At 31.3% G+C, this 18350-nt stretch overlaps 1 protein-coding gene across 4 annotated transcripts in view; it reads right to left on the bottom strand.

Annotated features, from left to right (window-relative positions):
- LOC108903263 (liprin-beta-1) overlaps nt 1-18350 on the bottom strand; it is a 60697-nt gene that overhangs the window by 16094 nt on the left and 26253 nt on the right. For 3 of the 4 annotated variants that reach the window (XM_023457326.1, XM_018705371.2, XM_018705372.2), the window contains exon 2: nt 17523-18169. In XM_023457326.1, coding sequence (XP_023313094.1) covers nt 17523-17970 — 448 coding nt within the window. In that variant the 5' untranslated portion in view covers nt 17971-18169. Of the gene's footprint in view, nt 1-12473; nt 12560-17522; nt 18170-18350 lie in introns of those variants that run through there. The other variant, XM_018705374.2, reaches the window with a different exon arrangement.

Here is an 18350-nt window from a genome sequence, read left to right as displayed (position 1 = left end):
CTATTAGCATATGACAATTTTTTATAACAAATTCCATCACTGTTACTTAACACACAATTAAATATTTCTTTTACTAGATAGGTAGGGAAAAAGATGAATATTTTTATAATATAACACGAAATTTATTTTTCTGTTATACTTTACATCTACAAACGCAGGAATATACAGGGTGTTATATGAATACTTGTACAATGGAAGAGAACAGATTCCTAGACTCAAAATAAGCCGCTTCATTTGGCCACTAGATGGCACAAAAGTACCTGAAGAATTTTTGAATTTGTAAATGCAAAAATCATGCAACGACTCCACTTTAACTTTTTAAAAAAAGTAAATTTTTGTATACAATACAAAAAATGGCGGCCATTTCGTATCTACATCTTTTGTAATTTATTTTTATCATTAAATTTGTAATTTTTCAAGTTCAATTTTTGCACTTCTTTTATTGTATGAGTAGGTAATAGAATGTTCGATTCAATTTCTCGATTTTGCAAAGGTTTATTGGTTGGGCACAGACAAACACAAAATCTGTCCCTACTAGCAAATTATTAAGGATTGTAGTAAACGTGGCAAGATATGTAGCCATTTAAAAATATTTTTTTTATACCTAAACTACTCATTTAATGGAAATTGTACAAGAGACAAAAAAGGAATAGTATCAGCTACGATGTAAAAAATATTTGTCTAATGACAATCAATCAATCAATAATTTGCACGAACGGAAAAAAGTTATATACAGGTTGTTTCATGTAAGAGGAATTCTACTATACCTCTGTAACTGTAAAATTTATAAAAAAATGGTGTTAATAAAAGTTGTCTGGAATCATGTGGGCCATGTAAAGAAAATATTTTTAGCTTTACAGGGTGTTCCATTTCGCGTGGGCGCTATATAACTTTGTTATTTTAAATGGGACACCCGGTATATTATTGCGTTTTTGAATTCCTTGGTCAATATTAGGTAGAGTTTATTAAATGTACATGGTGTTTAAATGTTACCGTTTTCGAGTTAATCAGTTGTTTTTGAAAAAAAATTATGATTTCAGCTCTCTAAATGAGGCTAGATAGCGTCTAAACTGTAAGAGTTAGAAATTTGCAGTTTTCACAGTTCGTTTTGTCATAAATTACTCTATCTTGTAATCTGTGAGCAAAACCTTATTCCTTATTCAGACTCGGAAATATTGAGAGGTACATTTAAGAATCTTACGAGTTGAAAAACTTTTTTTTTCAAATGGAATGACCCATATTAATTGCCATGGGTAAATGCAAAATTGAATGCCCTTTCGACTGGTATAAGGTTGTCCATACTTTTAACAGTTTTCCAGAAAAATCAGTTTTTTTTCTAAGTACGAAGCAATTTTTTACAAATTCTACAATTGCAGAGTTACAGAAGAATTTCTCTGAGGTGAAACACCCTGTATAAACAAAAAATTATCAATTGAAAACAAAAGCCCTACTCCAAAAATAATTAAAATCGATAACGAGTATTAGAATTATTCCAAAAATTAAAAAATGCTTAAAAAACTTTGAAACTATCTGGCTGCCAAACAAAACGATTTTGAATATAGATGAATTTACAGAAACCGGCCTATTTTGAGTCCACTAATCTGTGGTATTTAATTGTACACGGACTTACGGGACACCCTGTATAACATAAATGAGTTATTTATTTTTCAAAGTTCGTGTAGCACAACGCAACGACAAGGATAAAAAGAATGATACACGTTGAAACGGTTTTATCAAAACGTAATAAAGAAACGTAGAACGTCAATTTTACGTTCGAAGGGTCAGGTTTTATATTAGGGAAACGTCAATCAGCTGCAACAAATGTCTGTGTGAGGGTAAAGACTTATTTTGCCCTACAAAAGGCCTACTATTATATATGAAATTTTCGTTTAAGATTTTCCTCGTTCAATAACAAATCTGAACAGGTATCTTGGAAAATACAGATATAAATGAACCCTCCATCTATATACACACGTCGCGTCGTGTATTTTTTCTCATAAAAGCTACTACCACGAGGCTAGAAAAATCGGTCTTAAACTCGATTTTTCATGTAAAATTATTCAATTCGATTCAAAGAGTGTAAAAGCGACATACATTCACTGACTATAATTTAGAATAATTTGCGTTAAATTATTAAAATACTGTTAGACAGACATTGGATATATACCAAGTATAAAAGTTTTAATAATAATAATAATTTAATGACAGATGAGGCTTTAATCCCCAGAGTAATAGTATTCTACAATACCATTAGTTATTAGTTAACAGCTAGTCTCTGTCGCTTTTCTGTATACCAAAATATTGGTGTTAAAAACCAGTTTTTCAAACTTGATTCGAATTAGCTTAATATAATTCAAAGAAAAGCAAAGGTTTAAAGCTAATATTAAAACGTATAAACTATCAATATTTACGTATTTAGCTTTTTAAAAAACTTATTTTTAGGTACCCTATTTCAATGCAATACATTGTATCCTCAAAACAAAAGATAATACGCCCGTGGTATATAGAAAAAACACCCTGTATATACACCAATCATAAGTAGTACACAAATATCGACACTACGCTTCGGGCAACAGATAAAATTATTTCGCTTCGACGTCCCATCCAAAATAAACAAATAAATGACTCAACCAATTAATATTCACTTTATTCTCAAAACGTTAAAAATAATAGCTACGGCAAACGACGTTAAAAATATTGTAAATTCGTCTAGACTTTGGCCGCAAGCCCCACAGCAATAGTAGTGTTGCAAGTCGCCCACGCCGTTTCTGTTTTAGTGTGTGTTATTATCCTCTTAATGTCTTTTGGAAATAGTACAAGAGGCCTAGTTTCTAGCGTCTGGAGTTCAAACGAGGACGAGGAATTGTTTGTTATTTTCGTCAACTGAAAATGGGAAAGATATCTTTGAAGTAAATTTAGACGGATGGTGGTGTGGTTAAAGTTAACGATTTCTACGAGTTAATATTATTTCACACAGGGTGTTAATAATATACCGTGAAATTTTAACGACTGGACTGATTGAATTCGTGAAATGTTCAGTGGCGTAGATTTTTTGGGGTTTTTATTGACGTTATTTGTCACAATTGTATACAAATTATTAATTTATTTATTTAGTTCACCAGTCCAAATTTTAATAATATATTTTCTCACCTGGGCAAATGTGAAATTTTGGGCAAACTTTAATTCTGTATATCTCGAAAAACTAAGACGATTAAGAAATAAGTTATCGGAACTTTTCCCTTAAATTGATTTAAAGTGTTAACATGTGTCGATCAGCTACATAGGTAATGTGAAATATCGTCATTAAGAACCCTAGTTTCAACCCTTTGAATATTTTGTATATTGTATGTGTCGTTTTATTCAAAAAATCAGTCATTTGTCTTTTATTGTTATTATTTTTTAAATAAGACTACGACATACTTGACTAAATAAAAAATATTAGTCTTTGTCACGAAAAAAACAAGATTTTTATTGGATATACAATTTTATACAAAATGTAATTATAAAAATACCAAAAAAATCATTGGTGTAGCAATACAGGGTGTTTTTAAATGAAGTATTAAAATTGGTACCAGTGAGTGTAGAGCCAAAAATAAGAGGATTGAAGTAAAAATACCTTATATGAAAGTTGCACCCCTGAGGCGATATACCCTCTTAAAGGAGGGGATTGAAATTCACATTGTAATTTTTTCTTTAACATAAGGAATGCTAGAGACACGAAACTTGGTATGAGCATCCTACTAATAAAGAGACAACTTTTCAATATTTGTTCGATCATTGGTGTTTTATAAAGAAGTGAAACATTCAAAAATATTTATTGGGAAGACTGATTTATTGCGCAACTTTTTTACCTCTTGTAATTTTTCGATAAAACCGATAGTTTTCTAGTAAACAAAATTTGATGCGTCATCGTTCACTAAAGGGGTAATTGCCAAAATTTGTAAAAATAAAGTAGACGGATGTCATAACAAATAAATTGTTATTTATCATATTAATAAATTGACACTTTCTGTTAATTAGTACGAATTGATTAATTTATTATCTGAATAATTATGGCAAATTCCCATCCATACGTTTAAACTGAAATTATGTTGACATCTTGAAACAAATATTTCATGAGTATTTTCTTCCGACCATGAATGACCATTATGAAGGTTTACTGCACCTTAGAAAAATTTACTTCATCGGTGAAAAGTATATTCATTAGGAAATTTATGTCATGCCTGGAAATATTAATGTACCATTGATAAAAATCCACGGGGTTAGGTAAATCAGGGTCATTTAATTCTTGCACGGGTTGATGGTGAAAAGGGTATAAAAGATTTTCATGAGCTACATTCTACACAAGTCTGTGCGAAACTTGCAGTTGCTTGGACATCTGTTTTGTGCTTGTACCACAGTCTTGTTCTAGTTTCAACATTTCGGACATTTCGCCTTCTTCCGGCACCCTCACGATTGGGCTGAATTTTACCAGTTTCGCGAAGCCTTCTTTCCACCGAGGCCAATGTTTGTCTATGAGGAATCGGTCGGTTTTGATTTCTTTGGTGGTATAAGCTTACTGCAGTGTTACTATTTTTTTCTGGATTCGAAAAACGCTTGGAGCATGTCTACATATTCGTCATTTGTATAAATATTATTTGCCATAATTATTCTGATATTAAATTAATCAATTGGTACTAATTATTGGTCGACAGAAAGTGTCAATTTATTAATATGATAAATAACAATTTATTTGTTATGACATCCGCCTACTTTATTTTTACAGACTTTCGCAATTACCCCTTTAGTGAACGATGACGCATGTAATTTTTTTTTACTAGAAAACTATTTTCCCAATAAATATTTTTAAATAAATAATTTGCTTCATATAAAAAATTTCTAATAAAATCTTGCAATGGGGCTGACTATTTCACTCCTTTATAAAATACGCCAATGATCGAAAAAAATATTGAAAAGTTGTCTCTTTATTAGTAGGATGCTCATACCAAGTTTCATGTCTCTAGCATTCCCTATGATAAAGAAAAAAATGAAAATGTTAATTTCAATCCCCTCCTTTAAGAGGGTATATCGCCTCAGGGGTGCAACTTTCATATAAGGTATTTTTACTTCAATCCTCTTATTTTTGGCTCTACATTCACTGGTACCATTTTTGCTACTTCATTTAAAAACACCCTGTATATTATTTTCTAAATAGTAACCCCCAAAAATTTTAAAATTGCTAGGTTCGCCAACGATTTCCGACGGTTTAAATTGTATCTATTTAAAATTGTGTTTCTTACAAAAATTACCTGTATTTTGTTAATTAGTTTTGAAGTTATTATCACTATAATATGAAATGATTTATTTTTAATCCTTCTCAAGATATAGCGAGTTAAAGATATAACGCAAATTTTTATAAAACACAAGAATAAATATTTCAAACTTGGTGGTGATGTATGTATAAAGATACGCCCTACAAAAGCAAAAAAAACCTGGGCCTGCCATTTAAAAAAATCATCAGTTACGTCATATTTCCTATTTTTTTTTTATAAAAAAAGTGCACAACTTATAACATTAATCGACGTGTTTTTTTTTAAACCATTCGATGTTTGACATTATTCTAAATTAGTAACTTTTACTATATTCCTACTGCTAATACAACCATCAACAATAACTTGACCGTTCTTACTCTATTTATAACTTTATATTCATCATGTGGTACTTACAGCTGATTATTTGCCAATAAATTGCCTATAAAACCTTAAAAGTTTTACCGAAACGACCCACAGACTTATAATTAAATCTATTGATAACTTTTTAAGCCGACTTTTTTTTTGTACACCTAAATAGTCATTTACAAATAAATAGAATATTTTGGCTTTGCAGGTGTTAAATTTTTTCGTGTCATTAGCGGTAAACATTTTGGCAGGTTGTAGCTTCTCACCTGCAACTGGCAATAAATCTATTCTCATCACACGTCGGAAATAAATAAATATGAATAAACTTGAAATTTAAAAAATAATATAGGAAAAAATGTGATCATGACGAACATTCCATTCGATTTCGATAATTTTCCTAAAAGATATAATTTTATGCCACAAAAAAATTAAATATTTTTGAACTGAACGAATTAAATATTTTTTTTTTTTAAAAGTCCGCAGCTACTCATGTTTTCAATGTAACAGAATAAGCCTTCGAATTCTTAATTTAAAAAATACCGCTGCTAAGTTCTGTTTTAAGGAGGCTATTTCAAGATCAAAGCACTTTGCCTTGTGGTAAACAAACCGACTATAAAAAAATTAATTATTCCAAGAAAAGCAATTAAAAGGTTAAAATACTTTGCTTACAAAAATATTTTCAACAAAATTATATTTCGCAATTCACTTTACCTTGCCTTATAAAGTAAACTAGGTTATGGCAATTTTATTGTAACGCGGCTATAATTTTATACGACTTTATACTAGATACGTATAATGAAGTCCAGATGCTTTTTAAAGCAGTTTTCGAAAAAATGGCGAATGCGCCAGTGACAACTGTGTCGGAAAAAAATTTAGTTTAAAATAAATATTCCGCACTTTTCATGCCAGGCTAAAGATTTTTAATAATAGTGAGAATGGCGGTTAACTTTTATCAAATGATCTTATCTTCAGAGACATTTTAGATTTTTTTTTATGTGAATTAAATTAGGAAATATAACAAAAAAAAACCTATTAGAATTTCGTCTTTTTAGTATTGTATATCAAATGGTCAAATAAAGCTATAAATCTATCTATCTATGACACCTTCAGGCTTAATGTTTTGGGTTTTATAGAATAGAATAGACCTTTATTGACAATATATACAGGGATGGTCAGAAGTACGGAATAAAATTCATATCTTTTGAATGAGTTATATTTTTTAAAACGCCGAAACACGTTAACTGATTTTGATTTTTTCCCATCTTTCGGTTATATAATAATTAATTTGTCTTCAACCCCCTAATCCCCAGCTACCCCTACTTTTTTTTTCTAAAACTACATAAGGCATGAGGGGGCTCGTTGAAAGGCTTATAGAAAACCGAATCCAGCCATACCAAGGAAAAAATCAAAATCAGTTAACGTGTTTCGGCGTTTTAAAAAAAATTAACTCATTCACTTCTGGCCATCCCCGTATATACGTACATTTATAGACCAGGCGGGATCTGCTTTGGTGTAGATGTTTTATATAGTATCGCTAATTTTTGCTTTAATGGCTCCAAAATGATATAACAAAACATAATTTCACTATGCGCGCGCTTCAAAACGTGTGCTAAACTTATTAAACAAATAGCGAATAAATTGGAAAAAATTCCATACATATTTAAAAAAAAATACAACATAATTATTGCAAATATAGCAAAAACAACAAAAAAAAAGTGAAAAAAATTTCAATATTTTTGCGATTTTTTTAAAAGTACTTACATATATTAAAGGTAGAATCTTCATGCTTGGCCAAAAAAATATTTTTGATATAATAAAACATCACAACAATTTTCGTTAAAATCGGTCCGACAGTTTTCGTGTAATAATTTTGCAATCCAGATTTTTGAAAAAAATTAAAATTTTTGCAAATTTAACTGAGCCTAAATTAGACTTCTAGATACTTGAAAATTTTATCACATAAAAAAGGACACTCGAACATTAAAATGCATCTAGAAAAATTGAAATCCGTTAATTAGGAGAGCCGTGGTAATTGTTTAAAGATAAGCATAATTTTTGCGCTTATAAGCAAATAGAATAACTTTATAAATTCATTATAATTTTTATTTTAAATTATGCTTTTAAAGTTCTCGGAAAGACGCTTCTTTAAAAAAGAACGTGGTGATTTGTTAATTGGTTCCAGAGTTATAGTCGATCAAAGTTGATCGGCATTTGTGGCGTAACTACGAGGTTTGGAGGGCTGTTTTTTAAACAAATACCTGTCATTCCGAGTATTTTCCGGAAGTGAATTTGTAAAACTTGCGCCCTTGTGCAACCCATATAAAATGTCGATTAAAACTATTGGACCAAATTCACAAAAAATTTATGGGACGTAGTGGTGGGGAGAATCGTGAGTTCGGTTACTCCGGACGACTCGAAATTGAAATCGCGCTTTCAAAATAGCGGCGCGTTTAAAAATTTTGATTATCTCGGCTTCTAGTGGTCCGATTTTGATGTTTTTTTTTTAAATCGATGTCTCGCGAGCTGAAAAGTCCAAATACTGCATTTTCAAATGAGAATTATTGTTAATTATCGACCTATTAACGTATTGATAATTATTACTTTTTAATTTGCTTTACTTTTCTCGTATTTTTCGCTATAATAATATAAGTAGGTACTTTTAAAAAAATCGCAAAAATATTGTAATTTTTTTCACTTTTTTTGTTGTTTTTGCTATATTTGCATTAATTATGTTGTATTTTTTATTTGAAAATAGGTATATCTTGTGTAAAATTTAATTACGAATCATTTTTCCCCTTTAATTTTTCTCTAAAATGAATAGTTTTTGAACTGTGTTGAAAAAAAAAATAGAAGAAAAATGGAACTTTTTCAAATTTTTTCACTATTTGTTTAATAATAAGTTTAGTACACGTTATGAAGTGCGCGTATAGTGAAATTATGTTTTGTTATATCATTTTGGAGCCATTAAAGCAAAAATTAGCGATACTATATAAAACATCTATGTATACATGGGTGTATACAATGGTCTAATGTCATAATATACAAGAAATGATATTTAAAGTAGGTAAAAGATACAGAAAATATTTTTGTCATATAATTTAAAAATACACAGCAGTAAAATACAATTTGGTTTAAAATACAACAGAAGAAACAAAAAAGAAAGAAAAACTAATAATAATAAAATATTAAAAGACAAAAATAATTCATATTACTGTCTAAGACATCTTAAACATTTATATAGGCGGTTTATCCTCAAGATAATCTTTTACACTATAAAAAGCCCTTTGCAATAAATTTTTTTTTACTAATTTGTAAAAATGTATATTTATATGCATTTAGATGTTTATGATATCTAATGAATTTTGTTAAATAGACTAATGTTAATTTTGTTATAATTTAGATATAAAACTAAAGATTAGTAAGCTAAAAATCTGTATTCCAACTTCTGCTTAAAATGGAAATGGTTAATATTCTCGAATTTATATCTATCCTTATATTACAATTACAATCATTTGATTTATAAAACTCAACATATAACCTTCCAAAGATGTAATAAAGACGACGAAACATCGACAAAATGTAATAGTGTTTTTTTGTAATACTTGCTATAAATTTTTTACTTTTTCCATAAGCACTTCACCAAATATGTGCTTTAATAATATTAATGTGATAAATAATTTTTAATTCGTAAAATATTGCACATCAACTAACTGCGATGTATACTTTTTGAAAATGAATAAAAAATATGCGAAATGGGCCCATTAAAATTTTAAGCTCGACTAAATAATTCAGAAACACCCTGTATAAAATAGTTAAATTCCACTGACGAATTCAATATGTATTTTTTTAACTTCTTTGATGAAACAGTTAAGATTATCCTATTTAGAAAACAATAAACCCAAATTAGAGCCTATAAATACTAAACCACTCCAACGGAATTAAAACAGCGTTTCTCTGGCGATCGAGGCGTTTTATTCTACCAGGAAGCAAAACTTTAGTATATTTTCGAATGGCCACAATGTTAATAACAGTTGAAGTTACACCTGGCAACTGTTTGACAAATGTGGCTGTAGGAAATACTTGACGCAGACAGATACTGCCGTTAAACGTCTAATCCCAGGGGAGACAGTCATTGCTCTAACTTTAAGCGGTATTTATTGCTATCTGGCGTCTTGGGCGCTGTTAATTATAGATATGGAGCCTCCGTTTTAGAACCGAGAAATTTTTAACCCGCTTTCCAAATAGTTTTTTCCTTTATTTTTGTCTCCTTAAACACTTGCCCGACATTTTTACAGCGCTTCAAATAACGCTTTTTGGTCGAAGAGCATAAAATATAAGCTCGTTTACTTTTTTTTGTTACACGAAGATTTTGTTACGAACAATTAATTAGAAAAGAAGTACAAATGTTACCAGATAATTTTGAGGCTAAAATACAATGTGCGATCCAGAGTAAACACTACAAAAACAGATATTTCTATTGGCAATTACATGCGTCGGTAAGGTAGATCCTTCAGTGATGTACTGTCAAAATTTTATGATATGTGGACGATTACAATAGGAGCTATACTTTTCCCACAGACAACATGTTAGCATGAATAATCAGGTCTACTTCCCATAAATAACGTCTCAAGGCTCTGTTTTAGGTTGAATTATGTTTCTCGTTTATATTAACGATTTGCATTGGTGAAAATTCATGTATTTCGTTTGCTGATACGACACTGATCAGCCCATGTCCAAAATTGAGCAATGACTGCTAAAATTGGTTCTAATCAAATCTATTAAAATTAAACAATACCAAGACACAAAATTTATTATTTACTTCTGATAAACGAGCTCAAAAAGCTAGTTACAAATTACTTGGAATTTATTTTGATATTAATTTAAGTTGGTCAACACAAGTGACAAACTATGCTCAAGGTTGTCGTCGTAAATTTTTTGTATGAGGTTGTTTCAACATTCTCTCACAGAGGATACTTTGAGAACAGTGTATTTTACTATAGTTCATATCCACTTAACTTATGGGATAACATTGTGGGGTAATTCTAATTCAATTAATAGGAATTCTATTTTGCACAAATCAGCGGTATACGCATTCTTGCGGTTGTACCCCTTGTTAACCCTTATTTAGGCAATATCGTATCATGCCGCCGCCTTGTATATATATTTTTGAAACTCTATTGCAAATACACCGTAATAGAAGCAAGTTTCGTAAACATTCTGATATTCATTCGTATAATACCAGAAATGCTGATGATTTTGTTACGGACTAGAATTTGTATCACTCAAAATAATAAATTGAACATTTCGTTATATAACGCCATTGTACGTCATTTTAGGGGTTTTATCGTGGATAGGTATAAATTAACTTTTAAAGAGATCCATAAATTGTGTAAAAACTTTTTACTGGATAACTGGTTTTAAAGTGTTAGAGACTTTTTAGAAATTAATGCTGACTAAAAATGTACTATGTACGTAGAAATTGTCAATAAATACTTACATATGTCTTCGAAGTAGGAAAATATTTTAATTTTATAATTTATTTACTTTTACTTTCCTTGCTAATTATAAAATTTAATTAGTTAATTCTTTAGTTTACAGTAATTGCATAGAACATGATTCCAGATTATTTATTTAATTTTGAAACAAAACTGTAGCTTTTCTTTGAAATAGTTGAGTATTTTTTTTGTAAATTGATGGTATAGTTTAACAAAACTATTGTGTATAACTTTTTATTGCAACGTAGTTTTTAGTTGTTACGGTACCTATTTGATTAAATAGTCCTGGTGTATACAGTAATCATCAAATAATACAAACTGAATTTCGCAATTCTGACCTTGAATTCGTAATCAGCGACCCCGAAAACCCAAGTATACCAAATTTGGCGCGAATATTATTCTTTGAAAATTTATTAAACCATCTTGGATCCGCCATCTTGAATTTTACAAAATTGACCTCGGATCCGTAATCAGCGACCCCGAAAACCCCCGTATCCCAAATTTGGTGCGAATCTGTTATTTTTTGAAAAGTTAGGATATCTGACCCTTTTTTGGGGTTAGAAAAAGAACCATCAATTCTGACCACGGATTCACGTTCGGCGGGGTCTTAACCATATAAGTGAACATTTAAATATAGAAAAAAAAAAATTGTATTTTTCTTAGCACTTTTTCGTGAATTTTTGACCTGTTTTTTGAGGTTAGGAAATTCCTATGATGTGATAGCTCAATTCTGACACCGGATTCGTGACCAGGAGGCAAAAATACCACGGATAACATATGTCGCATGAAAAGTACAGACTACTTTTTTTGTGTGTGGCAGTAATTAAAAAAAAATTAGTGAATTTTGACAATTAACTAAATTCTCATTACACAATCAACTATAATTGGTGATACATTGGAGAAAAAAGAACGTATCAAGACGATTCACAAGAGAAGTTAAATAAAAGAAGTACTTTAAAAACCACTTGAAGTAAAAACATACTTGTGAGTGTGACATGCTATCAAAAACGTGTTTTTTGGTCTTTTATGTATGAATATCACACTTCCTATGTGTAGATATAATATGTACTATACAAAAACTATTTAAATGTTAATAAGTCACAAGACAGACACATACATAACACAAAAACATAAATCACCAATAATAAAAAATTCTTTCGAACGCCATACAGTTCACCTTAGCACAGTGCACTGTTCATTTTTGAGCGAGGACAAATAAAAAAGGTCATATTCACCCTTCTACCACCTGCATCCTGAAACAAGCGCCCGTCGAAAACCTACGCACACATTTCCACTAACCAAAAACCTAGAAAATCCCTACCGGTGATCTCGGAACAGGAACCGACACTCTCACAGTCGACACTGGCGTTCGCACCGCCATTCATGCTTGATCAAGTACGCAGCGGTTTACAAGTAGTAATTTCGTGTGATAACAACCGAAAGCATTCCTCTCAGATGCCAGACCCAGCGTATCGTAGTAGGCTTGGGTGCTATTTTGGATCTGTGTATTGTTGGACGCTGGCCAAATGCACGCGGCGAGGGACCAGTGGTACCAAAACCAATTAGCGGATGACGGTGGCTGATATATGGAGGTCGAAAGGGAGAAGAAAAGAGCAAATGGTCGTTTTAGAGATATGAAGTGCTATTTCTGGAGAAGAAGGCTTCCGAATTGTTGCTAATTTGGATCAGAAGTGGTGTGGCGCCTCTACAACTGAAAGAATAAGTCTGTCGGGTGGCCAAAACAATCTGCATTCATTTATTTTATACCACTTTTTTTGTTCAATGTTAGAGTGGATCCATAAGCAAATACCATCCATAAGCAAAGACCAAGTAGGTGCAATAAAATGAAATTATACTTAGAGGAACAGAATACAATAAAAATAAACATTAGAATATAATAAAAAATCACATAAAGACAACTGACTTTCAAAAGTAGATATAGAAATTAACAAAGTGATTAGATTGGTGGCCATTAATGAGCATAAAGCATTACAAATGTATGTGTTCTACGCAGAAAGTGACAACATATGAAAAGAGTCCAACAAATCGTTGAGACATTATGCTGAAAATTAATTTTAAATGCATGCATCTTAAAATGTTAATTTTAGATCAACAAAGGAAGCATATAGATGAAAACGTACCAAAGAAAACTAAGGTACTTCAATAGAATCAGCACTAAGGACGCCTCATTGTAATCCTCAAAGAATACAGAATACAGAATACAGAATACAATGGTAGATATTGTATGATACTTGGAAGGATCAAGATACATACTATATCTGTCAAACCAACTAGATAGTTTATTGATGTAATTCAAAATTTTATTAAAATTGGAAGTGACAGTCATAATCCAGAATAATACCAAATCGCCTGTAAACAATCGTTCACAATAACAGAAGCATGTGTAAATATCATTCAGAAAGATATTAATGATTCGTGGCCTCAAGTGAGAGCCTTGGGACAAACATCGAACCGATGCAATTTTTATTGGATATAAGTATATTAGTGGCCAAGGCAGAATCTTTACCAATATAGGCATTAGGTTAGGAGTGCAAAGTTACATAAAGATTTGAATCAATCTACTCATGCATATAAATGATCTTTTTCTTCACGTTTGTGGTCACTGTCGATTCTATAAGGCGTCTCGATTTAGACGACCATTGGTATAATTCAGTGAAAAACAAATGAAATTCAAAAATATTTTATGACATGGGCCCTAAGAATGCGCACATCTGGAAGTTTTATATTCCTGTAAAAAAATTTTATATTTTAATACAAAGATTCATAATTGTGCAAGAAAAAGTATAAATTGTCAGTGGGAAAGTACAAATTCCGAATAAGAGATAAAATATATATAAAACTAATTGTTACATTAAAGCAAAAGTTGATTTTTATCTGATCTGACACTGAAATGTTATACGAAACGTATCAGCAAAAAAATGAACATCAAATACCACTCACTAGTCTTTCAGAGGTGATTTGAGTATTACATTTACCGATTACATTTAGACTGATTCAATATTTGTTTAATACCTATTATGTTGGTCTAATTAACAACGAAATGCAATTCCATGAAACTTCTGCGCAAACCACTTTCAATAATACGTTATTATCAGGCATTACCTACGCTAATTCCGTTTCCGTTCCATATTCCACTGTATTTACAAACATTGATTACATTTTAAACCGAATATAGCACAATTAGAATAACAAGAAATTACGCAATTAAAGCGAATAGAATCCAAGCAACATTGTAAAATGATTGACGTTTCGATTATGTAATTTTTGTAAGTTTAATGCTAGCATTTGAAAGTAGTAACATTGAATTAAACAAATTCGTCTGAAATAAACTCTAGATTTATCTTTAAACCAGAATATTAACAAAATTTATATTACAGATAAAATATAATTATGTACAGTGATTGAATTTGCATTTATTGAAACGAATTGGCCATATTTTAACTAGTGTTTTCTTAGTGTATAGGTATATAAATAGTGCTTACATAAATTATTTCGCCATGTTGAAAACCGCCTTCCTTTTCGTTTTTTGAAGTATCTAGACACCTAAGCACATGTTAGGGTACACTGATAGACCATCTCAAGAGAACAGATGCTTGACACGTGTCCTAAAATTGGGCCATCAATCGTACGTAAATCGATGTAAATAAAAATAAACCAAACCCAAAAATATTTTTTCAGTTTCGGATTAGATGTTCGGTTGTTCTTAAAACTAACATGAAATCGCTATAACGCACGAAGTACATAAATAAATCTATGTGGAGTTGATTTATGTGATGAATCTGCAAAATGGAAGCTGTATTGAATCACTGCGGTACTGATTTTCAATTTTTGAACAGAATTCCGTGTGCGTACTAGAGATGGTAGAACTAAAAGTGGACAAGACGTCGAAGGTCATCTTTAAGTTTCGATGATAAAGTGATTTCTCAATTAATTCTCAGAAAAAAATCCCTATGAACATAAATGTCCTAAGCGGTTGACTTATAGAATTTTTATCTATTCGAAAAATTTTATGTCCCCATATTCGGATGTAAAATTTGGTGCTCTACCGATTGTTGGCGTAAAAAATAGGGTATTCATTTAATATTTTCAACTTGATCTTGGTTTGACCTAGAAACTTAGGTCAAGGTCAAATTTAAGCTTACCAGCGTTTTAATTTATTGATATCGTACAACATAACAGGCATCGGAAAAAATAATTCATTTAAATTTGGTACACTATTATAGTTCTCCCTAGAAAGCTTTATTTCTGACTTATGAAACAAATTTTTATTTCACGTAACAGTAAGTTCTACTGAGAAAAAAATAGTACGTCACAGATTTTTTCAAATTATCGCCCTGGAAGTCGAGCGCTTAGTAAATATGTTTTTGGAACAATTTGTCAACCTTAAAACTCTGAAACATAATAGATTTATTTGTAATAAAATACATATATTATTTACCTACGAATTCCCTCAGGCATTTTCTAAAATATTTATAGTAACTGGTAACATTCACTCGAAACATATATCTAGAACTTTATTGCTGTGAACTAGTCAAAGAACGAATACATTTTCGACACCTTGACAGTAAGAAAAAAGTGCGTTCAACAAACAGTCCCCAGCCTGTTTTAAGTAACCTTGTGGATGGAATTTGCTACAATTATTGTTAGGAAACGTTAAATTTAAAACATGTACCTAGGTGGAAAAAATTATGTCACTTGTTATTTTTAGAAAGGATGAGGAGCATGATTTTATAGTTTTTTTTTACACTAACGTTTTGACAAAATAGATGTAATATTAACAAAATAAATAGAAACTTAATTTCTGTGATATATTTATTGGCACAAAATATGAGATGATTGTACCAAGAAAAACAATATAACATGACACAAACTGCTTCGTTTTTGACGAATATCCTATAAAGTTTAAATATTTTTGAAAAAATAAACTGTTTAAGCTCAACGTCCATAGTCATGTGAACATTTGTTTATGTTTTACACAGACACGTGAAATCTATTTTTATGCTTCACTGTTTGTAGAGCTAAAAATACATTTAACAAAGTCTAAATTATTCTCTTCGTGTAGATGAATGGCAATAAAAAAAATAATTATCAAGTAACAATTACACGCCTTTAGAATTTGTTAGTCAGGTTTCAATTTTCAAAATTAAATAACATTTAATTCACACCACCATTGCTTAAAGGTAAACCATACTATTTTTAAAATAAGAATGTACTAGCGTCATTGAGTTAAACTATGCAACGTTGCAAAATGTATAACTTTTCAGTACATTTACTGAAAATTAACTGTGATTGTGATACACATTCCTTTCTAGGATTTATAAAATTGTGTTCGTATTCTAATTACATAACCTATAAATTTTATCTCCTTCATTTTCCACACCATGCTACTTAATTTTCAGTTGTGTTTACAACAATACTAATAAGAATCTTAACGTCTTTTATACAATTTGTATTCTTACGACTTTCATGCCACCACTCTTATGTCTATAGAAAAAAAAATCACATTTTTTGTTAATTTTAACATGATAGAGATCATTAATAACATAGAAAACATCTGTGTTTATATGCAACGTCGTCTTGTATGAAGTAGAATTACATTTGGTTTTTAATTAGTTTTTAGCTTATAAATATATTTGTTTCTCAGTTTCCACAGCTACAAATATTCAAAGATGAAGTAAGTAATAATAGATAAACATCACATGGTAACTGTTACGTTTTTAACAATTTAATATGTGGATGTGCAAACAACATTGAAATCACCAAAAAAATAAATAAAAACGTATTAAATCTATACATAATAGAAAATTTAATTGCACTTTGTGTCAGTATCTATATGAATTTGTTATAAAAATTGAAATTAAACATTACACATAAATAAACATCCTGAAAACTAATAAATACAAATTATGTACACAAAATAACAAAAAACATAAAAATAACTATTTTAGTTTTGTTAAATTTGCCATATGAAACTCTTTTTCATATTTAATCAAAGCATCGGAAATTTCCCTAGATTTCGCACGGTTTACCCATTTTCCCTAGAGGTTTGCAAATTTCCCTAGAATATGGAAATTTCCCTAGAGCTGGCAACCTTGCTGATTTTCGAAAATTAATAACTTATTAAAGTACGTGGTATATATTGAAGTGTATTATTTACCTGTCTGATTTTTCGGTGTGACATTTTTATTTAGGCAAAACCTATGACATCCTTTTAGAGCAAGGGCTTATTTTATCGATTTTCAAATTTTTCCACAGGTGGCAATAACTAGATTATAAATAAATATAAATAATTAGTTACAAGACGTCCTTACATCTTAAAATTAGTACAAAAAATAAAGTGGTGCGGTACCTTGGTATGAGTGGGCGCTGCTAAGCTCCTCGGCAATGGTCGCCAGTCCCTCACTGATCACATGCTCCCTCTCCTCGTCACTATCCGACTCACTATCACTGCTCTCGTCGCTATCCGAGTCATCACTAGACCCTTCCTCGTCGCCCGTCGCGAACGCGCCGTTCTGGCACCGACCGTCCGTTTCGACGTTGCGGGTCCTCTTCAGCGAGTCCGTGGCGCAGATCTTCTGCACGTCCTCCGCCACGGAATCGAAATCCTTCACGGCGGACTCGAAGCTGAGCTGGTCGTCCTGGTAGCGGCTATTTTTAGAAGGGGAACCGTCGCTCTCGGGCATGCTGGGCTCCCTTTTGGACGAGCCGAAGTGCCTGGTGCCGTTCAGAGTCTGCTGCTTCTCGAGGACGGCGACGACCGCCGCGACCACAGCGCTGCCTTTGCAGACTTCCCGCATCTCGGCGGGGTTATTTTTGAGGCTCCTTCTGGTGGGTATTGCCTAGGTGGCGTCCGGACGGGAAGGCTGGCGGTTTTCCTGGTGCACTTTGCGAGGTGGGGGCTTCGTTCGTGCTCGAATTATTTAGGCGTTCGTGTTGGGTGTTTTTTTACTTCTGTATAAATCAATAGGGAGGCTGTTAAGTTTTACTGAATTCGGTCTATACACGGAAAATAATGCTTGTTAAAAATTAGTATATTATCGTGGTCTTCCGATTTGTGCAAAGTAACTGTACCTATAAAAAGTATTTTCGTATAATTCCACACAAAAATGTATAGCTTATTGCAGGAAAATTTAATAATGTTGAAATCTATAATTATATCTACCTCTGCTTGTAGTAG

Source organism: Anoplophora glabripennis, unplaced genomic scaffold (genome assembly GCF_000390285.2).
Source record: "Anoplophora glabripennis isolate ALB-LARVAE unplaced genomic scaffold, Agla_2.0 scaffold40, whole genome shotgun sequence".
Classification (NCBI taxonomy): Eukaryota; Metazoa; Arthropoda; class Insecta; order Coleoptera; family Cerambycidae; genus Anoplophora; species Anoplophora glabripennis.
This window is presented reverse-complemented; position numbering and strand designations above follow the sequence as displayed.